This window comes from Gouania willdenowi, chromosome 6 (genome assembly GCF_900634775.1).
Source record: "Gouania willdenowi chromosome 6, fGouWil2.1, whole genome shotgun sequence".
Taxonomy (NCBI): Eukaryota; Metazoa; Chordata; class Actinopteri; order Blenniiformes; family Gobiesocidae; genus Gouania; species Gouania willdenowi.
In genome coordinates this window covers 23,317,440-23,344,291 of record NC_041049.1, presented here as the reverse complement: position 1 = coordinate 23,344,291, position 26,852 = coordinate 23,317,440, and the positions used below count along the sequence as shown (strand labels likewise).

Genomic DNA, 26,852 nt, shown 5'->3' with positions numbered 1-26,852 from the left:
TCAGGAAAAGGCACCAAAGGAGAGCATTTTTGACACTGACAAACTGGATTGGTTTCACTAGAGACATGAATAAGCGATGCTCTCTGTAGCAGCTGGCTCTGCAGTTTTTGGTGGTTTGATGCTTCAGAGATTCAGGGACAAGCTTCAGTGTCCAAACACATGCTGTTTTTGTGTTGCCTGTGCTTGACAAAAGGAAGAGTGTTTGTCCAATTGTCATGGACTACATTTAAACCGCTGTGCATGCTGTTGCACAGCTTTCGGCATGTGTGCTTGTGGACAGATAAGAGCATACAATTGTGCTGCCAAAAGTCACGAGAAGATTGTAATAAGAAGAAGTTGTAATCTATCAATTACGGTCATTTATTATACACCTAATAATAGGACACTTTAAAGATTTGAGGCTTTTTGTGTAATTGTTTAGTCTTGCTGTGTTTCAGTGTGCCTTAGGATGCTATGATGGCAATGAAAAGACGCCTTCAGTGATTTGAGTACCCAGCTGTGGTGTGTGTGAGTGCACTCGTTCAAACGTGCGTCCTCAGTTCTGCAGGTGCTTGCATACAAATATGCTTCCCCTCCGAAACACACAGATTGTGGCCCACGCTAATTATCCATCCATTCATCCAACGGTGCTCCAGGGAAGGTTTCCTGTCTTTTGGACAGAGTTTTCCTCTTGTCTTTGTCTTCACTGCTGAGGTAATTGTGGCTCCTATTACTGCTCCTTCATTGAGCACCATTCCACATAATTGTCCTAATTTCTTTCTGGGGAAGCTTGGTGTTCTCGTTAGTTATTGCATGCTCCAAATGAATTACAAACTTAGAAGATATAAGTCATGGGCAGTGATGAAATATGTGGACATTCTGCATACTCTGCTGTATGTTAAATTCAACAAACCAAATGGCAAAAATGACAATGTGGACTGAGGAAGTTTTATTAAAGTATTAGACACAAGCCTCCTTGTTTAATCATCAAACAGTGGTTATTATACCAGTAAACACATTTTCAAATTATTTTTTTTTTGTGTGTGTAATATGGCATTGTGCTATAAGCAATGTACTAAATTAAACAGTAAGCAGTGGTTCTATCAACAGAACTCTAGAGGATATAGAGTCTAGAGAGCTTAGCGTACTAGCTTGCATTTTTAGCTATTTAAAGGGGACATGTTATGCCCATTTTCCCTTTTAAAACAGTTCCCTATGGTCTAAATGACAAATCTGTGCTGGGGTTTGGTCAAAACATAGCATGATTCAAGCAAAAGGGGAGGTTTAAGACCATGTATTAACCAGCTCTTTCAGAGTGCTCCATTTTCTGCCCCCTCCCCCCGCCCCTCTCTTCCACGGGAAGCCTGTGACATCACAAACTGAGAAAATTTGAAACGTAACAATTTTCTCTGTGTTGTAAGATTTACACAGACCACAAACAAAGGACTGGATGGGTTTATTTCACATTTTGTGTGCTGGTGGACACTCAAGTTACCTCATATGTGATCAAAAACACTGCAAAAATGGATTTTTCATAATATGTCCCCTTTAATACAATGTCGATAAATAGTAAACATTTTCATTTTTAAATACTAAGGCAATGAAAAAGCCTCTGTTTTGGGGACCTCATGGTTCAAGGGATACAGTTTTACAGAATCCACTCATTATCACGATCCAATCTTCCGTCCTCTAAATATTAATAATAATATAAAATATTCAGACATAAACAGAAAGTTTGGATAATATTCAGTGGATAACATCTTTACAGCCTTTTATTTTCACCTGTTTATGTTACATTTTTGTTCATTTTAAATTATTTTTTAAATAGGTGAGTTTTATGGAAATTGTGTAAATTAGCACATTATTAATGTCACCATGCAGCATCCTGACTTGACTTGCTTTTTTATTTTGTGTTTGTAAAAGTCTTGTTTCCCCCCCCCCCCCCCCCCCCCCCCCACGTGCAAGCGTACCTACACCACTCCATATAACCACAACATAAACACACACAAGCATTTAAAACTTTGTATTTATTACAAAATTTACTTGAGATGTAAACTTGACACTTGACACAGACATATTTATTTCACGTCTGTGCTCCAAAATCCCTGCTAATGTTTGAAACATGTCAAATATCCCTCTGTCCACTTGCCGACCTCACAATTCCAGTTGGGTTTTAGATGCAGCTACTTCATCTGCCAACTTCAACACAATTGTCATTTTCATTTGTGCTCTGCATCCATCACCTCACAAAGCTGATCGAACAGACGGGAGTTGAACGCATGTGCTTTGACGAGGTTAATAACTTAACGACATCATTCAATACACAGTGAAGTCCAGTTGACATTTTTTGGCTCGCCAGCATTTTCTGTGAATGAACCAGACAGACGTCCAGTCATAACAGCAGCTATGACTGGACGCCGACACAAAAGGACCAATTCAGTTTTCCTGATATATAATCATTCAGAAACTTACCCTCATGCAAATCCTCCTCATAAAGTTATCGCACTTAAACAAGTAGTATTGCCTTGTTGTCAATATCAGTAGACTCATCAACCTGGATTGCGTCCCACAGTGACTTTAAAATTTTCTCCAACAATTGTGCCTCAATGTCCTACGCTATGTCTTCAATGCACCTGGTGACGGTGCTAGCCGAAAGAGGCACCTGTGCTACGTTTCTAACTGCCGCCTCTCCTAAAACCTCAAGGCAATTATCCTTGGCGGCAGACATGATGAGTTCTTCTCCAGTCGTGAAAGGTTTCTTTGCCTTAGCAATGCGGTTAGCCACTATGTATGACGCTCGCAGTGCACTAGCATTTGTTGATGTGGTGGCCGTCAGTAACTGCTTCTGTCTTTCTTGCTCACGTTTTTTTCTCTCAAAAAACTCCAAATCTTTTAACCCAGGGTGTTTAGTTTCCATGTGCCAGAGTATTTTTGAAGGCTTCATTGCCTTGTTTGCCAGCTTGTCGCCACATACTATGCAGAGCGGACTTGGCGAGTGAGAGTCACCTGTTGCGATAAAACCCGTAATTTTAAGTAGGACTCCTGGTATTGTCGGTAAAATAAGCTTTCTTGTTCTTGGAGGTCGTAGGCTCCTCCTCTGGCTCCTCTTCTGGCTCCTCAGTTGGCCTTTTCCATGTTGCAAAGAAGCTCTCCGAAGACAGTTGGTTTTTTTTTACAAATTTTTGCAATTTTTTGGGCTTCGGTGTATCTGATACGTGATACGTCATACATTGTGTCACGTGACCGAGACAAGCGTATTGACGTGTAAAGAAGCACAGGCGAAAGTTAAGTCGGAGAGAATCTGGTCGTTTTTCCATTTTATTTTGGAAAAAATAAAATGTCTTTTAGACTCTCATCAATACAGTGGAAATTATATACGCTATTTATTCTTTCGATGCGGCCCCGGCAACAAATACCTCGCGGATTGGTACCGGTCCGCGACCCGGGGGTTGGGCACCTCTGATGTAGACTTGGATTTTTAAGCTCGCTGTAAACCTCCCAGTGCTCTGAGGCTAAAGGTTCTGCTAACCACCGCTAACGTCCTGTTGTTTATCATTGCTTGGCAAGAAATACCTTTTATTTCTGATCGACAGCTCTATTGTCATCCTTGTACTCTAGATAATTGAATTATGTCATTAAATAGAATGCTATATGCTAGCTCCTCCTGTGACTCTGCAAAAATTTTCATCTGGAAAGAAGGCTACTTGGCTTCTCTCGAGCAATTCCTCAGCACTGAAGTACGTCACACATCATTGTTGCTCCTCACAAAAAAATAGATACATTTACTGACAAAATGCTGTGTATGTAAGGAGTAGAACAAACAGGTGGGTTAGCATTAGCAAAGAGATAAACGTGTCAAGTAAACAGTATATTTACTGTATTTACTGCCTGGCTAAGGTGATTAGACGTCCCGATTTACCCGGGACAGTCACGGTTTTCAGAGTTATGTCCCGTGTCCCAGTCGATTTCCCCCAAACCATTGGTTCGTCCCAGTTTTTCACAACCTGAGTCCCGTTTGTCCCATTTATTAAGAAATGAACGTCTGTTGCTGCTGACAGAAAAGACCCTGAAAGCAGGAGTGAATTTCGCTTAAAAAACGCGACCTCTGTGGACTGTGAGCTATCAAACACAACAGTTACCATAGTAGCGCTTGCAATATAAACCAATTAAAAAGCTAAAAAATCTTCCACGTGTTTGCAACTCGATGCTGATTGGTTGATGGCATTGACGATGTTACTCGTTTGCTTCCTTTCATGCTTTCTTCTTCCAGATGCAAAAAAGAAAAAAAACAAGTTTTTTTTTATTATTCAAAACAATTTTATGTTAACTTAAAATGTTGATTTTTTTTTTTTTTTTTTTAACTGATGACCACTTTAAATTTGGTTCAGCTACTGCAATAATACATTTTAACCTGAAGGAAGAAAAAATTAATGTCATTTATGTGACCTTTTTCATTACAAATAAAAGCGTATGACAATAGTTTCTTTTCAAAATCTGTCATCTCCTTTGGTTAAATTACTGTTCCAGTTTTGAGTTTCCTGGGCACTCTATGCCTGGCGACACAAAACTTTATTGAAACAAATAAGGCATCGTCAATGAAAAGAACAACAGCTGCCTTTGAAGTACATTGTTTATTTCCTCGTGCTGCCTTGACTGACAATAGGCTCCTCCAGAGGTCAGTAGAAAATCAGTATGTCACAGTGCATGAACAGACATTTCTGCCACCACATAATAAGCTCACTTCCACTCAAAGGATTCGTCTTTCTCGATTCTTGGCTCACTTTTGCGTTGTCACTCTCTTTACATTAACCCTCTGTAAGCCGCTGGTGAAATGTCTGGTTGCGTCTCTGAGGGCTGACAGGCCCATCCTGGTCCAGAGGGAGGCTACTAAGGGAGGGGAGATGTGGGGATGGGAGGGGGAAGCTGGCAGCAGCCTTTCATTAAATGTGAAGGGAGTTCTTTCTCCTCCATCTTCATTTCCTCTTCCTGCTGCCGGTCAGGCCACAGCTGCTCTACCAGGTGGGCTTTCACTGTTTGTGGCACGTGAAGCAGTTGCAGGGCGAACCGACTGGTGGTACCCATTCTGAGACTGGTGAGTTGACCGTGAAGCTAAAAGATATCCAACACACAACCTTTTTCACTAGCTTGCTATTGCTTGTCATCCAGCATGATTTAGAAATGGTTTTGATTGGTTTCTCTTTGAAAGGAGAGAGGATACAACATTGAGTTTTCTTGGCAATGACAGATTTTTTTCTTCGTCCAGGCCAACAATATGATTGTTTAATTTATTTGTTTATTCGCCAATCTTGGGGAGCAGCACTATATGTGTGTAGTTCATGTTGATATGGTAGTTGTACACAATGATTTTCTGTAATATGTTTCCCTCAGCCACAACCCTGAAAAATGGAGCAAGCAGGTCAAAAAATGGATGGATGGATGGATGTTTCCCTCAATTTGTTATCTATTTTTATTTTGACAACAAAGTCAAATTACAGATAAAATATAATTGTGAAAGTAATTATGGGAAGCAAAAAAGACAACCAGAAGACAACAAAATGAATGACAAGCTCTTTGTTTTACGACACATAAAGATAAACTAGTGTGAGTAATTTAACACAGCTGTTGGTCTGTTCATTGGTCATTTTTTAATCACATGATCTAAAATGTTGGGTACATTTTGAAATAATGGGAAAACATTTTAACGTCCCTTCGGAGCTTAATTCATGTGCAAAGTGTCAAAAATAAAGATTAGCATTACTTGCGTTGAGACTGCTGATTTTGGTCTGGAGTTATGAATACTTTCAGTACGAGTTATTGATGATTGTCAGAGTGGGAAATGTCTGATTTGATGCTCGTTCAGTTTTTTTTCTTCTTCTTCTTCTTTTGGTCTCAATATTTTATCACTTGAATCTTATTTTTCTGCTTGTTACGTAACACGCTCCTCAGCAGTCCGCCATCTGTTGTCATTCCACTTTAATGCTTGAATATTATGTACTCCAAATATTTGGTCTTCAGTCAAAAGAAACATTTTGACCTAATTTTCATCTCTCGCCCTTTGTTCATAACGCTCATGTTGCCGTTTTTTTTTCTTCTTCTTTATGCTGTTCAAAGAACAGTAGCAAGCTTGTTGAATATTGTATGAGATCATGTTTGCATGGTTGAGTGAAGCCACCATGATGCAGGGTAGTCAAATCAAGAGTGTAGAAAAAAGCTCAGAAATCTGTTAGCAGATGATGGTTTTCTTTATGGATGTATTGAGCTGAACCTTAGCTTGGGTATGTATGTGCCTTGGTAATGGCTGAGGAAGAAGAAATTGTAACAAAGTTAATATGCCATAATTTCCACATGAGCTAAAAGGGTTTGAAAACATCTTTTGATATCCATTATAGTTAGTTGATCATTTTGCCTCCGATAAGGATTGACTCTTTGAGGTTGACGTGAGCCTTAAATGCCTTAATGAAGTCAAAATCTTGTCGGAAAATGCTGCTTAGGATTCTGTTTTGGCCAGATTTGTTTTGTTTTATTCCTTTTCCTTTGCGAACTCAGGAGATTCCATCATTTACTCTGAAGCAGTCCATTCTCTACATTTCCGCTCATCGTTTATTTACGGAGTTATGTCATAAAAGTCTGACTCCACCTGCCCTAGCTGTTGGGTTACCAGGTTTGCCTGTCCCAGTTGTGAGGATGCTGCCCTCCCCCTACATGAATGATGGTGGGAACGTACTCCGTTCACCGTTATGTCAGAGCCTATCCAGGGAATCAGCGGCATTAAAATATTTATGAGTTACAGTCGAGAAGAGCAGGACAATTTTTTGGAGGGTGTTTTCTTTTATTAATGTGTGCAATATTTAATCAGTAGAACAGCCACATTTGGACCAGTTTGGATAACACGACAAAAAACACATCTATAGCTTTTTACAGAACTTTTAATCAGCTCATGAAAAGCAACAATGGTGCAATAAAGGCACTTAAAAGGGAAAATGGTTTGCCTTATTTCAACAATGTTCAAAAATGTTTATATGGTAGCTAATGCTAACAATGGGCTTAAAATACCTAAATATATTAATATATCTGCAGTTATTTCTATTCCTTTTGAGCCAACGTCATGTCTTTCTGCATGAAATGTATAAATGTTTACGAGGAGGCAAAAGATCTGCTAACTAAAACTAATCTTGAACCAGTGTTGATGAATGATTAAAAAAAAAAAAAAAAAAAAAAAAAAGCCTCCACACCCTGACCCCCCATCACATATCTAAGAGTAGATATCACATTAATTTGTTAATTTGTATTGATTGTAATCTGTCATGTGCAATTAGATACAAAATTTCCCAGGGAAATACAATTGGCAGATTGGGAGGCCTTAAAGGACAGCAGTCACTGGATATTTTAATATTTTAACCATTTCATGTGGTTTGGATTTGAATCCTACTTTAAACAGATTGTAGAGCCACTCCTCTAATCAATGAGCAGCAGAGATCTGACTAACACAATAGCTTTAGTTAATTGTGATCTGCTTTCCTGCCTCCACGGATCGTCAAACACAGTAAATTTAACCTGGATTGTCCAACATCATGGAAAGCGGTGAAATCAGATGGGCTGAAAGGAGACGATTAAACGTGCATTCCACAATGTTTTCCAACATTGTGGAAGATTTGAGCTAGCAAGAGCACCTCTAAACTCCACCACCTCTCCCCTTCCTGTCAGCGCTCCATTCAAAGCCACGCCCACACAATCTTGAATGGGCGTCTGATGTAACAACAACGATTCCCCTTGAAGCAAATACCTGTCCAACTAAAGACAGCAACCTGTGCGTCACTTTTCAGGCATTTCAGATGCCTCATTTATTACCACCACCATCAAAAGCCATAGACTGTAAAAAGAATGGACATGACGTCCTCCATAGTTCCCACTCAAGCCAAAATACAACGCTTAGGGGTGCAGCCATCTTGCAAATTTGACGTTATTTGAAGCCAGAGTCTGAGCAGTAGGGTACTGTGGGAGGAGCCCTGGTAACACGCCCCGCCCATTTAGCGTACTGCCCAATCATTGTAATATATAACGTCAAATTCCCTATTTCAACCTCAAATCACTTATTTAAAACAAACTTCACAGAACACAATGTAGGGTGATAATAAATAATGATCACAGCAAAGTTTAGGTTTGGAAAAAAACTATGTAATGAGTATTTTAACTGTGCAGTTTGACCCACATTCCATCCATTATCATTGAGGAGGCGGGGTTTATGACTTCTATTGCAGCCAGTCAGCAGGGGAAGCTCTAAGAAAAAAAGAACTTCACTTTTGGAGGAGTTTGTCCCGTCCATTCTTTTTACAGTCTATGGTCCAAACCTCCCGTTTCAATGTCCGTATCAGAACTATAACCTACATCTCCTTCTCGTCTCTCTGTCCCTGGGTCCTCCTCATGTCCCCTGGGTAGTTCTCCTCCCGTGTCCTCTCTGATGAAGGCAGGTTCTCCTGCATTAACATATTTGCTACAGGTGCTTAAAAAAGTTCTTTAAATCCAACTGCCTTTTTTGCCCATTTTCTACCGTCTTCCAAGCTGACAGATAAACATTTTTGCGTAAAATCACACTTTAGACGTAGCGTGGGCGTGGCCTGAGTTTCCCCTCCCTTCCTCACTCACGCTTCATTTTTACATTCAGTTTTGTGTGTACAATGACATTTCCAGTCATTTTAACTCAATAAAAGACGCAGCTGTCCAAAACTAATACTTAAACATTTAATCAAAACACATAAAAGCAAATGAGGTGCTGAAAAAAAACATTTAAGAAAATGAGATGCTGGATCCAGTCAAATAAGTGCCGGTCAATAAATGGGAGGTGCCAGATCTTGCTCAGGCAGGATCCGGTCCAAATTAAGCTCTGTGTTCTACTACTGTTTTTGCGCCGTGAAAAGTTTGGTTTGTTTCTCTAACTTCTCAAACTGCATATAAAATCCTCGTAAAATGTCCATCTTGTCTTATCCGACCCCTTTTCTTTGCTCTTCTCCTCCTGTAGCTGGGACGACAGCAGCTCAGTGAGCAGCGGCCTCAGTGACACATTGGACAACATTAGCACTGACGATATAAACACACCTGTCTACTCTGCTGTGAGCTCAACAAGAAGAACCAAAGGTGCACAGGTACGGATGCAGTCCACGACTAAGGTTATTATCCTGCACCAATTTCGTATATGCATTCTTACGATAAGATGGTCACTTCATGGCACTAATGTGAGAAATCCAAGAGTCTCACCATGACTAAGCTTTTAACACCAGTGAAGGTCAAAGAAAACATTTGACTAAAATCAACCTCAAACAGAAGAAACCTTTGATGTGGGTGGCCATCTGTCAGCTACGAACACCACACATGAGCTATAATTAACAAAGTTGTAATGCTTCAAAACGTAAATACCATTAAAATACATTTGGAATTTAAAGTCCAGAGCCATCGTGAGTGAACGCACTGAAGGCCAGTGTTCTGATCGTCACTGTGGCTTTTGCCAACTGTCATTGGCCTCTCATGAAATACTAAACAAACTGAGCTGCAAAGGAACTCAATGGATTCTAGGTAGACTGACCATCTGTTCATGGTAGGCTGTTATCATTGCTGTCTTTGTGTGGGTGTGTTTGTGCACATCCCAAAAGAGGAGATGTGTGAATAGGAGATTCTAAACATAGATATGACTTTACACAACATGGAAGAGAGACATTTTTAACAATTCTCCTGACTTTAGATCCTTTCATAATGTACTGTACTCTATTGATTTTAAATGTATGTAGTCTAAGTATGAGGCCATTGTTCTAATCACCTTTTTGTCTGAAAGGCATTTTCATCTCAAATGTAGTGTTCTATTGCAAAGGTTCTAGAAGTGATTAATATACCACCAGTGGACAATTTATATATAGTTTTCTAATGTTAGGGTTATGTTGAGGTTAGCCTCATGTTCTGTAGCCAAAAGTTCTGTAGTTGACAAAATCACTGTTTAGGATCCATCTATCTTAAAAGCCTGTGGCACATAATCTAAAGACGAGGTCAGTACAGTAGACCAATCTGAGTGAAACTGTGTGAATATGTGAAATTATCTGATTCACTCAATTCAGGCAATTTAAAATGATTCCCAAGTGCCACACTTGTTCACAGTGTAGCAACATTATTTAAAGCTGTATGTAGTGGTGTTATTGCACTGTTAACAACTGTATTCACTTTCTCTGGACTAAGACATCAGTAACTGCTCTGTGTGGAATTATCATCTAGCTCTGAGGTAAACAGTGATGGGACCAGATCTTTATATATACAGTAGATACAGTGTTTTCAATGATTTACTCTTGTGCACTCTTTTTTTTAAGATTTTAAACAGTCTACCATTTTGAATTCAAAAGATAATAATATGTGATCAGACCAAATAGAATTATGAGGATAAATTGTCAGATGATCAATGTCTACATCTAATGCTATAAGAAGGTCCAGGGCATGATTAAAACAAGTTGGTTATTTACATTTTGTGTGAGGCCAATTAAATCTAACGTTGAAGTAAATGCAGTATTCAGGCTTTTGTTTTCACCATAATCTGATACTAGAACTAGAACTCAGAATATAGGGCAGCCAGGATTATGTTACATGTTTTCTCTGTATTATTGTTAGAATTACAGAGGCTCAGAGTATCGTGCAATGAGTTAAAGTTATGATAATGCTACATTCCTCATTTATCCAACGATGAAGTAGCTTGGAGGATGTGACATGCAAAACCATGGATGCATTGTTTTTTTAAAAACACATTGTTATTATCTCTTATTGAACAGTCTCAGAAAGGAAATAAATCCAAGCATGCTGAGCAGGAAGTGAGCAGCAGCTGGGTCGGAGCTGAGGACCTGAAGAAGGTGGAGGAGGAGGAGCTGGATGCGAGCATGGACCCCAGCAGTGGCTCCTCCCGCTGGAAGCCTACCTCATCTTCTTCCTCACCACAAACTCAGGGTCAGTACGAGGATGCTGGTCAAAAGGCTGCTGCGTTAGGTCAGATGTCCCAAACAGGCTCATGGAGAAGAGGCATGACAGCCCAGGTGGGCATAAACACCCCCAGGACCAAGGGCAGCTCTGGTGCCCTCAAAACCACAGGTATGGGAACTGTTGTGAATATTTACTGTAAATTATTATGATGTCTACAGCTTGTACAATTTCACAAAGTCTCTTATTTTTCATTCTTTTTAGTTATTCTTAGTAGATATACTGTATCTATTTACATTTTTTTTCTGTTTGTATGTCCTTAGATCACGTGTCAAACTCAAGGTTAGGGGGCCAAATCAGGCCCTTTGTAGCTTCCAATTCGGCCCGCAGGAGAAAGTAAACTTCTCAACGATATTTGCAGGAGCTCACAGTTTTTCCGGTGCCTATATCGCATGATGGCAGTCATTTTTAATGTTAAATTCATACAAAATCTCTTAATTTTCTTCAAATTATTACTTAAAAATGTTCCTTTAATAAATAGAAAATTGTTACAAAATTTAGTGAATTTAAAGTGAAGATCCTGTTGGGACTGAAATCTGTTTATTACATGTTTTGTATTTTATGTAGGCCACGATAATGTTGAAATTACTTGTTTTTGTGCATAAAACATGTGGCCCACTTGAGATCAAACTTATCCGTATTTGGCCCCTGAACTAAAATGATTTTGACACCCCCAGCCTTAGATGGTGCAGTTTTGCCATAAATCTACATTTTTGTACACATTAGTTCTTTATTTGTCTCTTATTAGCTTTACTGTCTTTTTAAATGTAAAATATTTAGGGATAGAAAACTTTTCTTTTACCCATGGTTACATTATTCCTGACAAGTTACATTTATACAACCTTGTAGCACTGAAAGTTAGTCTTTTAGGTAAAAAACCCTGGATATGTTTTTGCTTTTCACCTGTGGTTTACATATTGTACCTTCATTAGTTCTTGTATGATTATATGCAAAAATTCCATAAGGCATGGCTATTCAATTCTGCTCCTCACAGGCTTTAGTTCTGCATGTTTGTCTGCCCCTAATAACATGGTTTAAGGCTGAGACATAATACATTTAGATACCAGACACCTAAAACTTACTGGAATGTGGCTCTCCAGGTCAGCTGGTGGATCTCTTTATCATGGGGTCTTTTTGTATATGTTTGACCAGTGGTTCTCAACCTTTTCAGCACGCGACCCCCAAAATAAAGGTTGCAGAGTCCAGCGACCCCCACTGTACCTGAAGGTGGTTGAACACAGACATGAACATTGAAGAACAGTCATGTGGAGACAGGGCCATCTATTAGGGGGAATAAAGGGGAGAGATTTTTGGGGTCCATCCATAAAGTCAGCAAAATCTGTGATAACCACATTTATTTATTTATCTGACTAATATCCACTGTTATCCAGGAAGTTTATTATTATTTGGACCATAGTCCATAGTCATCTTAAAGGTGTTTAATCCTTGTTTTAATCAGGGGAAAAAATGGGTTTAAAGTGGCCAAAACATGGTGGAGATGGCTGTGAAATGAGATTTTAAAAACCACAGAAATTGGTTAAAAGTTGAAAATTAGAGTGGCCAAAAACAGACAGAAAAATTTGGGGAAAGGCGTTTAAAGTCTCAATATTGGAACATTTAGTAGGAGCAATTAGTTTAAACTGGCAAATAATGTTGCATGGTAAATCGTGAACGTGGTTACATTGGCAAAAATAAGCATGAAATATGATGAAAAGTGGTTAATAGTGACAATAATGGGTCAACATATGTGCCATTAGGTGGGAAAAGTAAGGGTTTATCAGTGCTGAAAATGTCTTGAAAGTGGAAAAAATGTGCAAAAGAAGACATTGAAATGTAATAGAGAAGTGGCAGAAATGGGAGTAATGTAGCAAAAATGCATTAAAAGGAGCAAAAATAATGCAAGAAAAAGTGACGAAAATTGGTGAAAATATGGCAGGCAAAAATGGGCTTTAATTGTTCAAAAAATATTCTTAGTTTCTTGAAGGCATCTGGTGACCCCCTCCCAGTGTCTCACAACCCCAAATGGGGTCCCGACCCCTAGGTTGAGAACCCCTGTTTTAGACACCATTACACATTTCCTATTTCTTCTTCATCTTCATTGACAGGCAAAACTGACGATGCTAAGGCTTCAGAAAAGGGCAAGGGGCCTTCCAAGAGTTCCGCCAGCATCCAGCGCTCGCCCTCAGATGCAGGGAGAAGTAGTGGGGATGAAGGCAAGAAACCGCCGTCAGGTATTGCTCGCCCACCAAATTCTAGCTCCTTTGGATACAAGAAGATCCCAGGCCACTCTGGCACTCTAATCACCTCTAGTGGAGCAACACTCACCAGTGGTTCAGCCACCCTGGGAAAAGCCCCCAAATCTTCAGCTGGTATTGGTAAAGGTGCAGGCATCAGTGGTGTTAGAAAGACCAGCCTAGATGGCTCGCAACCTCAGGACGATGGCGTCCTGCTAAGCTACAGCAGCTCTAAAGTCACGCTGCAGTACCGTTCTCTACCCAGACCAGCCAAATCCTCCAGCGTAGGAACGACAGGGCGCAGCGCCAATCGCTCCAGCTCCAGCAGCATCGACTCCAATGTAAGCGGCAAGTCAGCCGGAGGGGCAGGTGCCAAACGCAGGGAAGGAAAAGGAGGCTCGGAGCGTTCCAATTCCACAACCACAAACCAGACGGATAAGGAGAAAGTGTCGGTGTCAGATCAAGACCCAGCATCAGGAATATCCACCTCTCCCAAATCCAGTCCCACCTCCTGCCCTGCAGGGCAGTCCGGCCTCAGGCAGCCAGGATCCAAGTACCCTGATATAGCCTCGCCTACGTTTCGCAGGTCAGACACACAACATGTGCAAACATCTGTCATTACACTCTCACTTTGTATGATTCAAAGGAAAACATGTTTTAATAGTTTTAGCATTAGAAAATACAGGACTTTTTACTGGACAACTATTGATCTTTTCAAAGTAAGTATAAAGCATGTTTGTGTTTTGTTAATTGATCCCGAGACAAATTTAACAGATTGATCTATTAATGATCATTTGCAATATGAATCACCTGTTGATGTTTATAATGCACAACCTCAGTTGAGCACCCCTTATAAATCACAATTGGCCTTTGTCGTGAAACGATTGAGCTAAATCTAGGATGCTTAATCTATGAGATGCACATTAGATCCATTGTTCCTCAGTGCAGATGAAACTAACACAAAAACACACCAAAAATTCTTGAAATAATGACACATAAAACACAAAATGACAACAAAAACAGACACAACAACCACATAAAGAAACAAAATGACTACGAAAACACAAATAACAACAACGTATTGCACAATAGCTCCAAAGACACACAGTCAACAAAATTACACAAAATGACAGGAAAACACAACCACATAAATGCAGAAAATGACAGAAAAATGCACAAACTTAAAACAAGAACGCACAAAATGACTAAAAACTGACAAAACAACAACACCACAAAGACAAAACCCTTTGTCCCCCCCCCTATATTAATGCTCAGAATAATCATGATTCTAATGCTGACATAAATGTTGATAATGTGGCCCTTGGATCAGATACAATCACATTTTTGTGGCCCTCGCTGTGATTCTTGCCCATCCCTGCCTCTACATCGTCCCATTCAACCTGTCAAACAGACCCATTTCATGCATGCTTTTAAGTTGTAAACTTTTTTTTTACTCAGAAGAAAGTGTCACATGTGTCTTCAGTGTGATTGTGCTGACAGAATGGGACAGTCATTAGAAGCATCTCTGGGGGACAAACAGGGTTTAGGGGCTGAACAGAAAAGGTTACGTAAAGTCTCAGGTTTAAAACGAGAAGGGCTGTGAAGCAATGTGCCAGAGTAAATTACCGTCAGTTCACAGCTAAAATAAAGGAGACAGTCTTTCACCTACAGATTAGAAGTGGAGCAAAGATTTGACTGTGCTGTGCCACTTATTTTTATTTTTTGGTTGTATATAAAACAAAAACCAACTTTACTTTTTCAACACCAAACTTTACTTAAGAAAATCAATGTTCCAATTTGGATTTTGCTGATGCTCATCAGTTGTCCTTTGAGCATTTCCCAATGACTTCACCAACCTCTCTACCCCCAGATTGTTTGGCACCAAAGCTAGCAGCAAGGCCAGCTCCCCTGGCACACCCGACTCTGGCAAGTGCCCCTCAATACTGGGCAGCCCCCACGGCACGCTGACGAGACAGGCCAGTCTGGACTCCCCCTCGTCTGGCACAGGCAGCATGGGTAGCGCTGGCGGCACGAGTGGCGGTAGCAGCCCGCTGTACGGTAAAGCCCCAGACCTGTGCACCGACTCCCCAGCCTCCAGCCCGGCCTCTGGCCTCTCCCTGCCCTCCAACGCCCGGCCATGGCCTGCCTGTAGCTCGTCAGCCGGCAGCAAGGACACACTGAGCTGCCAAAGCATGAGCAGTCTGCACACCAGCTCTGAGTCCATTGATATGCCACTAGTCCACCACGGGTCCAAAGTTATACGGACCAGCAGTGTCAAGTCCACCCTTTCTGAGGGGTGAGTAACAGGCTGTACAATTGGAAAGAATCATATTTATTGTTTCATTTGGGATGAGAGACAGAAGGTGCATCTCCCGACTTAAACGTACGCACATTATGGAATGGATGAAGATACTAACCCTCCTCATACCAGGGAGAAAAATGAATCCTCTAAAGCAGGGGTTCTCACACTGGTTGGCTCCAGGGACCACTTAAAGTTTAACAAAATGTACTATAATTTGTACCTCTACACGCCATAGGAATGATCTGTTCTTTGAACTTTTCAACTTAACTCAAAATATTTAAGATGTTTGTATTAGAAATGAATTTAAACAGAACTTGTTGTAGTCTTGTATATGACATAAAATTCATATAACGTATTACCAATAAACAAAAAATATGTGCGCATTTATGATGTCAAAAAAGTGAAGTATTTTTTTTTTCTCGCAATTTTTTATCCATTGAGACAAGCATCGCACTTTACAGTGATACAGCAGTGCGTCATGTCCAGTGTCCATATACTGTACATGTAAAGTATGAGTAAAGATATGACATGAGAAATCGTTTTGAAAAAATATATATATTTCACGGACCCCCAAGCTATAGCGCAAGGACCCCAGTTTGAGAACCACTGCTCTAAGGCACAGTTTGACTAGATTTGGTAAAATATTTTTTTTCTGTCATGGCATTGATATAATATAAGTCATTTCAATCTTCTTTAATGCTCTACTTATAGTTGTATTTACTGTAGATCATTTTCCCCATCTACATCTGCTAAGCTTAAGTTAACATTTTTTTTTTCGATATGATGAGACATTATGTTTAATATTCCCTTGTTTCAGTTAGTGGTAGACGACAGTAAAGTCAAGAAATCAAAGCCATGACAGAAAAACAAACTAAACAGAACAGTATAAGTTTAACCGAATTCAGACAAACTTTCACGTGACATTTTATCAGTGAGCCCAGTTTTTAGCAGAGTCGAGGGTAGAGAAATATCTCAGAAATGAAACAGTTGTCCATCTATGTGCTGCCTGTGTTTTATATTTGTGGCCTGGCGTGCTGAGATACATGATTACTGTCATATGTTTGTCTTTGTCTCTCACCACTTTTTGTGGGTGCCGACGTATAAGTTTTTTTGTTTAACTCATTTTAAAGGTCGTTTTGTCATGTAACAGAGTGTCCTGGGGGTTCATCTAATGGGCTCATCCTTTGTGTTTTAACAGCATGCATCTTGACAGAAACACGCTTCCCAAAAAGGGACTGAGGTACAACACGTGTGTTACCAAACCTCATTTCATCTGTCATCGTCTCCTCTTTTACTCACGTAGATCATTTGTGAATGCATTGGCATGAAAAAAAAAACATTCTGTAATCAAGCATATTTTGCATGTTGCATTGTGTAACATTCTCTTAAAATTAGGTATGCTTTAATGTATTACCCAACATACAAAAGCTGGCAAAGAAAAACTGAATATTATTCACTTAACCCTCCTATTATCCTCAAATATTGCTGACATATTTTACCCTTAGGGTCAATCTGACCCCAGAGAGGTTTGCCAATTGTTGACCTTTTTTTTGGTGTCAGGCACTTTGTTTATTTGTTGAATACATAAATAACCCCTTAATAAGCATTCAAATTAATTTATGTTGAATAGTTTTCATCTAAATCTTCTCTAATTCACTGACAACATTGATAACCACATTGGTATGAACTGTATTGGTTGTGGTGATGAGATTAACTTCCCTACAATGTATTAACTCAAAAGAATCAACTTTGCACCTGCAGGCGTGGAGATGTAAGGTCACGTATGCGTCACACACACACACACACACACACACACACACACACACACACACACACACACACAGATGAGTTTTACACAGTTAAAACAGCTTAGGCTCAAATTGACCCCAGTGGAACATCAATGCTACAATAGGCGCTCAGCACATTCAAATAAAATATCATCATAAAATAAGTCATTTATTATTTGTTGAATGATAAATAATGAATCGGTCAAATTGACCCCAAGGATAATAGGAGGGTTAAAGTCATAAAAAGCCACACTTTTTTTGGGAGAACATTCAAATGCTGCACACAGAGACCAGGGGCTAACAAACACCTTGGAAATGTGACAAGTGCAGCCAACATGACGGAGCACTTCCTCTCAGCTTTTATAAAATGCCCCAAATCTTTTGATAGCATTAGTTCTGTTTGCAGAAGACGGACTAAGATGGATGTTTTATAATATGAAGGAGCCAATGGAACAGAAATACCATAACCTATTTATCCCAACCATGCAATATCTCCTGCAAATACATTAGCCCTACTTTAGAAGGGCTTAACTGCTACTGACTATTGTGTTAACAAGCAGCCATCTTTGATTTCTCTTGGCGTTCAGGTCACATTTAACATGCACAAAATCCACTTTTATTCAAACTTTATGCAATTTTTAATTCATACAGTCGCATCCAATCATTAAGCCTACTTCTGAGTCAACTTTTCATTCTTGGATTCCTCATGTTTAACCCGATGAAGCTCCAGCGTCACACCAGTCAGCAGATGTTAGTGGTGTAGAAAAGAAGAAGCACCAGTAGAGGACTGGACCAGGGTCAGATGTGACAAGCGTAGCAATGAAAGACGTTGCTGAAAGGAGATGAGCACCAACTCAATTACCACCCTCCAGGGGTTGAATATGGCTGATTATCATGCACGTGATAAGCGAGGCTAACTGCAGAGCAATTACTGGGGAGTTAAAGAGGAGAATTAAGTGGCTATGAGTGTCTATGTGTTCAGCTTTAAGCCTGTAAAGCATGAATGTATGAACTCTATACTGCACATGTTTCTGACTGAGTACTGTATGTGCAGGTGCATGCTGGGAAAGGTCTGACTACAGATATTGTTGAAGCCACGATGATTCTGTCTTCTAGGAATTGACAGTCTGGCTGTGTTTCAGGTATCCTCCGTCCTCCAGACAGGCGTCTCATGAGGAAGGCAAAGAGTGGTTAAGGTCCCATTCAACAGGAGGTCTGCAAGACACTGGTAACCAGTCCCCACTGTCTCCTCCTGGAGCCTCCTGCAACACAGCTGGAAAATACCACTACTCCAATTTATGTGAGAGGAAAACAACTCTACCTGTGCTGCTGAAATGTCTGTAAAATGAAACGAGGCTGTGAATACCACAACATGTATTTAAAGAGAACTAAACCCCAAAACCACTTTTTTTTATGTTGAATACAAATGTATTTGGGTGTGAAGTAGTGCTGTTGATTGATCCTGGTCCAACTCTCAATATTTTAGTCAACGTATTTATATTTTGGCATATTTAGTTGTAAAATGTCAGAGTGACTGCCCTCGATGGGTTGAAACCCTGCTATTACAGTTCATTTTTGCTATTGGCTGAGAACAAGATCATGTGATGTTTTGGGATCATCTTGCGTCACAAACAATGTACCCCTGACTGCGGTCCGCAGTTCTGGGCGGAGCTCATGCTATTGTGCTGTGTGATTCTTATACCGTTAAAAATAATCAACCTCAAAATAAATACATTGTTTCATATAAATTATTGAATATGTTACATCATTCTATAGGCAAACAAAATAGATATGGGTTAGGGTTAGAGTTAAAACTGCAGGATGCAGCTTCTCTCACAAACAAGCATAGTTAGCCCCGCCCCTTTTATAAAAACTAGCACCTGTGGGCTCTACAATCTGTGATGAGTAGGTTGGATTGAGAGAAGAGTGAATAGAGAGGCATATTGAGTAATGCGTAGCTAGTTAGCATAGCATAGATTCTTCTTTGATGATTTTTTAGTATAGACTGGGTGTGTCTTAACTGCTCCAGGAGCCCCGCCCATAATCACGGCATTTTTAAAATTTCCCTCCTAGGCTGGCAGTTCAGGAGAAAGCAGGGGTTTAGTTACTCTTTAATGATAAGATTTATCGTCTTTTTAAATTCAAGTCGATATTTGTATTATTCTTGACGTTTTAGGAGATTATTAAATTATTTCTACTTGCTGTTTTTTGTCCTTGTTTCCCTGGACAGTGAGTCCCACCAACATCAGTCAGTACATCCTGCCACCGGACGGCAGCTGCATGAGCCGCTCTAATAGCATCCCCACGCAGGACTCTTTGGACCTGTATGGAGAGGGTCACCCACTGGGTGGCAGTGCCACCTCCTTAGAGGAGCGACCACGCGCCATCAGTCGCTCAGGCTCCTTCAGGGACAGCACTGATGAAGGTGAGTTATGCTCCAAAAAACATCTGACATTTTGACATCTTGGTTTTTCTGGAAAAAGTTTAATATTCCAACACTGTTCACTGATAAACGAAGAAGTTTATTGTCTACACCAGGGGTGTCAAACTCATTTAAGTTCAGGGGCCAAACAGAGCAGTTTGATCTCAAGTGGGCCACAGATTTTATGAGGAAAAACAAGTAATTTCAACATTATTGTGCCTTAGTTTGCAATTCTACGTATACATAAAATACGAAATTTGTAAGAAACCAACCATATCTCAGCAGTTTGTGATAGATATCAGTCCCAACAGGATCTTCACTTTAAATGTCATTGATTTTGTGACCAATTTCTATTAAATTAGGGGAAATATTTTGTAATATAATTTTGTAGTATTTTGTAAGAATTTTGAGGGGGTTTTTTAACTGTTCAACATTAAAGATGACTACAATCATGCAATATAAGCACCAAAAGTGTTGAGTTTTATTTATACAATGATTCAAGTTATCTGTCATTTTTAGTTTTCTCCTGCGGGCCGAATTGGATGCTCCAAAGTGCCAGATTTGGCCCCTGGACCATGAGTTTGACACATATGGTCTACACTGTCTCTTTGCTAGTGACATGAATGCAACTTTCCTTTTTTTTATGGCTTTTTACAGCAGCTTTTTATTATGCACATAATTTACCTCAACAATTGCCATAAGCAAAGTAACTGAGGAATAGTTTTCTACGACCATACCCATAGTTGAGTTTGCTTTACGTTTGGTGTGTGGATGTGTTTACTCTTCTTATCTTTAACTTATTGCTTGTTTTTTTGTCCTTTACAGTCCATGGCTCTTCTTTGTCACTGGTCTCCAGCACATCATCTCTGTACTCAGCAGTAAGTAGCAGGCAAATGTAGAAAAGCCTCATGTACTGTAAGTGACAGTTGTTGTGAGGATAATTACTAATCATAGTTCTGGTTGGATATTGACACCAATGGTTACAGGGTGACTGAGTTTCAAGCACAGAATCAACGTGCAGGGTGAGAAAGCAGAGAATCTGAAAACGTGTCAATAATTGTATTTCCATGAAAAAGTTTAAACCCCCGTGTGCATGATGGACGGCTACAGAAGATGTTTTAAATGCATTATCAGAAAGCTCACAGGGGAACAGCTGTTCAGCTGTCATATTCAGTTGGAGTTCTGCTGTCCACTCAAACACATCGTCTTATACAGTGTCCTAAAGGAAATTAGACCTGCGTTTTTTTTTCAATCAGAGTATTTGATGTTAAACCAACCAAAATACTTAAAACAGATGAAGATAGCATCTAATTCTGTTTGTGAAATGAACTGCAAAATAAGACGTTTTCTGTTGCGCCCCCTTTGGAGAATTCTCAACAAAATTTCAGCAGAATTGGTAAAAATGTAACCTTTATTAAATAATGTAAAAAATGTGACTATCTTAAAAACTCATAAAAAATAGCATAAGTTGTGCATTAACACATATTAAAACAGTAATAATAAAGTTCAGCTCAATGTTCAGCGAGGCTGTTCTCGCCCCCTCGTGTCCCTCCCACCCCCCTTCGTGACATGAGGTATTAGTTACGTTAATGAACACTTTATACTACCAAACATGATCTGTATTCTTTGTTAAAAACTGAATAATAAATTCCTCAACTTCTGCAGATATAATTGTTTGTTTTTGGATGTTTAACCAAAATATACAGACATGTTTGGTGCTAGATAGATTTGCCTCATCTCTATTGGATGATTGTATGAATTCATTGACTCTTGCTGAATCATTAAAGCATGTTTCTAAAGTGAGGTGACTTCTCTCCTACAGACTGAGGAGAAAGCCCACTCAGAGGTAAGGATACGTGTCTTTATCTCTGTCTGTCTGTCTGTCTGTCTGCATGTTGGTGGTTTTTAGCACACAACTCACTTTTGCTTTTTTTTTTAAAAATGAAGTACATATGCTCCTGGCACGATGCAGTGCAGCCACTGAGCCGCTCTGCTGTTTGCCATGAGAGGTTTAGGCTTGCTGTGAGCATCTCAAGTTTGGATATATCCTGAATTAGCATTGCAGCTTATTGTAGTTTAATGCATGTGATGCTCTTCTGTTGCCCGTGTTTATATGTGTGTGTGTTTCTGTTACACAGTGTCTAAACTGTAAAACTCTCTGTCAAAGCACAAACAGACAAAATTGGAGGGTAAATTAAATACACTTCAAATAAGAGTTCAAATTACGATTAAACCACTGTAATGGCATTACACGTCCCAGCAGATCAGTTTAACCCTATGTTGCATCGCTGTGTGCTCATGCATTGATGTCATCCTGATGATTAAACACTGACACATCCTTTCCGATCCTACATATACATTCATTTTTAAATTTCCTATAACATGTGCAGTGCCTGACCTTTGACCTGTTTCATTTTGGCCTCATTTATGATCCTCTCTCATTAATCCCTGAATTTATTGCTGTTTAGTTTCTTACAACTAATCCTCTGTGCTTTCATCCTGAAACTGGATCAAATACAAACGGCAAATACATGTTTGTTGTCTTTTCTTCAACTTCACAAAGCTTTAACAATAAAATATTTAGTATTACGTGTCAAAAAGACTGCATGATGCGTTTCGTAACTAGACCACCATTTCCAAACAATAATGTTTTTGACGTGATTTTATTTGAAGAACTGGTCGTAGTTTCTGTGATCGAATGACATTATGTTTTTTGGTTTTTTGTTTTTAGTATCAAACACATATTGTAATACTTGTGTTAACAAGCAACAAAGAACAAACAATTTTTGCAATAAAGCTGGACGCCGATGAAAATGAGCTTTTAATATAAATATAAATAAGATCAGAATGAACTTTAAACATATTCACGCAGCAAATGTGCCTTTTTTGTGATTAAATACATAATAATTAGACACTCAGCTACATTGCTTGGACTATTGTATATATCTTCTGAATCATGTCAGTACATGCCTTTCTTAATACAAATAAAAAAGAGGTATAAAAATCTAAAGAAAGAGTTTCAAAGGTTAAGAAATAAAAAAAAAAATGCTATGGCACATTTTTATCAGTCAGTGTGTCAATCTTTAGAAGGAAATATACGTGTAGGAAAGAATAAACTATTTTCCTCCTTTTTTTAAAAGTCTGTCTCGAGAAGAATAAATGATAACAACAGGTGTGTAGGAGGAAGTAGACACTGATCCAATGAAGCAACTATCAAATCACGCTATTGTTATCTATTGTTCCACTATAACACAAGCCAAATTCTACAATCCTCAGAGCTCTATGTTTTAACTGCAAAGTGCGATGTTTATTAGGATTCATCTTTGTGTCGTATGAAATGATCTGCTGTCTAAGCGGTATTTGCCGGTTGTATTTGACCGTGATGAGGACTTGAGCTCTCTCTGCTTTGCTGCTGTTGCCATGACAAACTCATTGTGTGCCTCCCTGATGACCTTTGTTTTCCCAACCTCATCAGCTCATGCTTCATGATGGAGGCCTGCAACATAGTGTTAACATTTACTCTTTTCTTTTCAATCAAGGGCCAAACAGTCCAAAATTCCACGGTAATCCCCTCACGTGCACCTCACTCCAGTGCCACTTCTTGTTGTATACCTGCTCACTTTTCATATTAAAGCTTTCAACATGGGAGCCTCCTATAATCAAAGTCCTTTTATTCTGACGGTTTCTTTCTTTGACTGTTATTTTATTTATGCACCGCTGTTTCCTTCCCGTTGCAGCAAATCAGAAAACTGCGCAGAGAACTGGACGCATCTCAGGGGAAAGTGGCCACTCTGACGTCTCAGTTGTCCGCCAACGTGAGTGTGTTTACCTTAAAAAGCACTAAACAGGGATCTCATTAGCATACTAACCTATGTGTGCAGCTCTGCAACAAATCACAAGTCTTGTATTCACTAAGTTTTTCTTTCTGCGTTGCGAGCTATATTCTGCATGCGGACTCCTGTGTGTTCGGTTGTAGTTGGAGTCCTTGTGTACTTGTGTGCATTTTTCTCCTTGTGTGCTTGTGTAGGTATTTAATTGTCTGTTTGCTTTTGTGTCAGCAAGCAGCTTGACAGGAATACCAACAAAAACAAAAACATTTCTTTACTTAACCCAGGCAGAGAGAATCAAATAGAAATAGACGAGTGAGGAATGAGAGCAGTGAGATGAGAATGAGTAAATGTGCGTGGGTGAAGCAAAGTGAGACACGGAGACCTTAAACCTCCAGACAAATCCTCTGTCTCCACACAGATAGATCACAAACTGTAGCATCACACTGCAAAACTAAAAGTGTAAGATGAACATCAGAAAAACCAGAGGAAGAAACTGGAAAACTTTTTTTTTTTTTTAAATAATCCTGTTTTTTTTTTTTTTTTAATAAAATAAATGTAATCATTAAAAACTCTACCTTTTGAGACACAGTGAGATTATTCATTTGGTTATGGATTAAATTCATCCCTTGGTCACTTCTGTGTATTTGTGTTTTTTTCCTAAACTACATAGGCATGTTATATTGTTTAAAGTCTTTAGTATGACCACAGGAGTCCATGTGTGTTCCCTAAACTGATTGTGTCAAAAATTGATGGAAAAGATAAGAAGATGGAAGCATTTTCTCAATAACATATTCAGGCTTTTATTGTAATAGAAGCATAAGGAGAAAAATTGCTTCAGGAGTAGTAAGACTTTGAGATATGTGCCATAACCTTTGGAGGAACCAGGTTTTCCCCTAGACAGGTGATTTATTTATTTTGCAAATCTTTACTGTTTATGGCATGGATTCTCATCTCTGTTCAGTTTTTCTGATGGAGTAGTACTAGTAAAGCTTTGAGTTTTTTACTAGTAATGTATTTTAAGTCTACTAATACTACTCGTAACACAAAAGTGTCTACTAGTAGACAAATATGTTGTTTACTAGTACTAGTACAGTGAACGCCTCATTAGTACCACTAGTAAACTGATTTTAATCTACTGGTACTACTAGTAAAGCCAAAATCTATTATGCATAAGAAGTAGGAGGGATTATAACCAAATCCAGCATCCTGATTGGTAATGTTTTTGAAAGCCAATGGGATGCTTGCATTTGCCCCATTATTATAAAATAAAAGGCTCACTAGTATAGTACGAGTGGCACGTTTTGTTTCAATAGTAAAGACTAACACTTTATTTCTAAATATTGTTAAAATTCTCTAACACCCGAGAGTAGAAAACTAGCTCTGCAGACGTGTGCTCTTGTGTAAAGGTGTGTTTATATTGCAGAGCATTGAAATGACTCACTTCACAGCCCGCACACAGGCAACTGTGGCATAAATATGATCATCAAAAGAAGCCCACACATGCTCTCCAGCCAAAGTCCTAAATTGGTGTGTTGAAGACGTGCCAGAGTAATAAAGTAAATTTGACTTTGTACCGATGTACACCTGTGACAGCATTTTTTATACAGTGCAACACCAGACCAAACATTTTTTCTATTCTTCATACATAAAGCTATTTTACTCTGAAGGGTTTTTTGTACAATAGCTTTTTAATTATTTATTTTTTTGTGATGATCATTCTTGAGAGTATTTAGGATTAGATTATCACTGACATACTGTATGTATGTAATTACTTAGTAATTACTAGTTGTAGCTTTATACACAATCCATATTTAGTCGTAACAAAACGAAAACATTCAAAGTTCCAACTTTGCATCTTACGGATTTTGCAAAATGTGTACTAAGTAGGATTTATAATATACTGTATACACAGTGATTGCTCTGAAAGTACAAAATACCAACAAAAAAAAGCATTAGTTTTTCAACCTATAGTGTTGTAGGCAAGGATGGAAATGTTATGTTTTTGTTGGATGTCCAGTCCTTATTGGTGACTTTCCTACTGCTTTTTAGATTTAAAGCCCAGTTTACAGGGTAGAATTAGAAAGTTATTAGTTCTTGGAAATCAAATTTACATTGAATAAAATAAGACACTTTAACGCTGAAAAATGAGATGTTGTGTTTTTTGTGCTTCATCCTACTCAAGGACATTTCCTTCAGTTGTTTAAACCAATGACTCTTTACATTCTGTGGTTCCAAACATATTGAATGTAGCTTGGGGAACATGCTGTGTGTTCATAGGCAGCATTGAGTCAAAGGGATTAAGGAGGGTAAAAGCATTACTCAGTATTTGCATTCAGCTGTGACTGGATTGGTTTTGCTGCTGTGGATGACATAAAACCAGATTCATTCAGGAGCTCCTCCAGCTCTTTTAATCTTCCCTCTCTCTAAACGTCTCAGTGCTGCCTGACCTTTGTCCCTGTCAACATTTCATGCTCCTTTTCGACTCACGACGTTCCTTTGGGATCATTCCTTTCCTTTGCTTTCATATGCACCCCCTTTCTGGCTGCAGTGTTGTTTAGGGTGTGTTACAGCTGCTTTGAGTGTATGTCTGCCCTGTAAAAGGGCCTGAGAGGAAGTGTGAGGCAGCACTCGATGCTAAGGAGGCTCTGAATTGGCTTCCTTTGAGTACCAGAATCAGGCATTTTGAGGAATCAGGTGTGGATAGTCTACACAGGCAGTGCACAGTGGAGACAGATGGCTCAGCAAAATAAGGCATTGGAATCCTTTACACTCCTACTTTTCAGTGGACATGTTGGCTTCACAAAATGAATTGGCTCTGAGGTTAGGATTGGAAAGAGGTGTAGTGTTTTGTTTTTGGTTTTTGAAATGTGGACAAACACTTCCTCACATTTAAAAAAATACTTTTGTACTAAACAAAAGAGCAAAGTTGGGTCTGGTCTAAAAGTAGAATGGAATCATGTGATATCAAGGATTCCATTTGTGAAGATATGCTGTTCATTTACTCAGACTAAGGAGTTTAAGGAAAAGTAGTGGATCTTTAGATATTTGAGTTTCCTAAATCACATTTAAGGTTTTTGGATAACTTGATGAAGTGACTGAGTTTAGATGTTTATCATCATTAGGAACAAAAAAATGATGTTTCTTTTTTTATTCTTTAGGCATTGGTTAGTTGCAGAGACGTTAAAGCAGTATCTTGCGCTTAGCACTCCCCCTAAAGGTCCCTTTTGGTTATGTCACTCTCATAAAACTCTGCACCCCCCGCCACCTGCCCCACCCCCCAGCTACATGCGCACCTTT

The 26,852-nt window shown here is 39.2% G+C and overlaps 1 protein-coding gene across 11 annotated transcripts in view; it reads left to right on the top strand.

The window, feature by feature from the left end:
- nav3 (neuron navigator 3) overlaps window positions 1-26,852 on the top strand; it is a 332,783-nt gene that overhangs the window by 271,091 nt on the left and 34,840 nt on the right. For 8 of the 11 annotated variants that reach the window (XM_028448750.1, XM_028448749.1, XM_028448748.1 and 5 more), the window contains 11 exons: window positions 8,996-9,119; window positions 10,779-11,091; window positions 13,086-13,800; window positions 15,085-15,510; window positions 16,715-16,756; window positions 18,446-18,603; window positions 19,534-19,728; window positions 20,551-20,603; window positions 21,548-21,571; window positions 23,265-23,288; window positions 23,463-23,540. In XM_028448750.1, the coding sequence (XP_028304551.1) occupies window positions 8,996-9,119; window positions 10,779-11,091; window positions 13,086-13,800; window positions 15,085-15,510; window positions 16,715-16,756; window positions 18,446-18,603; window positions 19,534-19,728; window positions 20,551-20,603; window positions 21,548-21,571; window positions 23,265-23,288; window positions 23,463-23,540 (2,152 nt within the window). The remainder of the gene's footprint in view (window positions 1-8,995; window positions 9,120-10,778; window positions 11,092-13,085; window positions 13,801-15,084; window positions 15,511-16,714; window positions 16,757-18,445; window positions 18,604-19,533; window positions 19,729-20,550; window positions 20,604-21,547; window positions 21,572-23,264; window positions 23,289-23,462; window positions 23,541-26,852) is intronic. The other 3 variants (XM_028448751.1, XM_028448744.1, XM_028448752.1) reach the window with 3 other exon arrangements.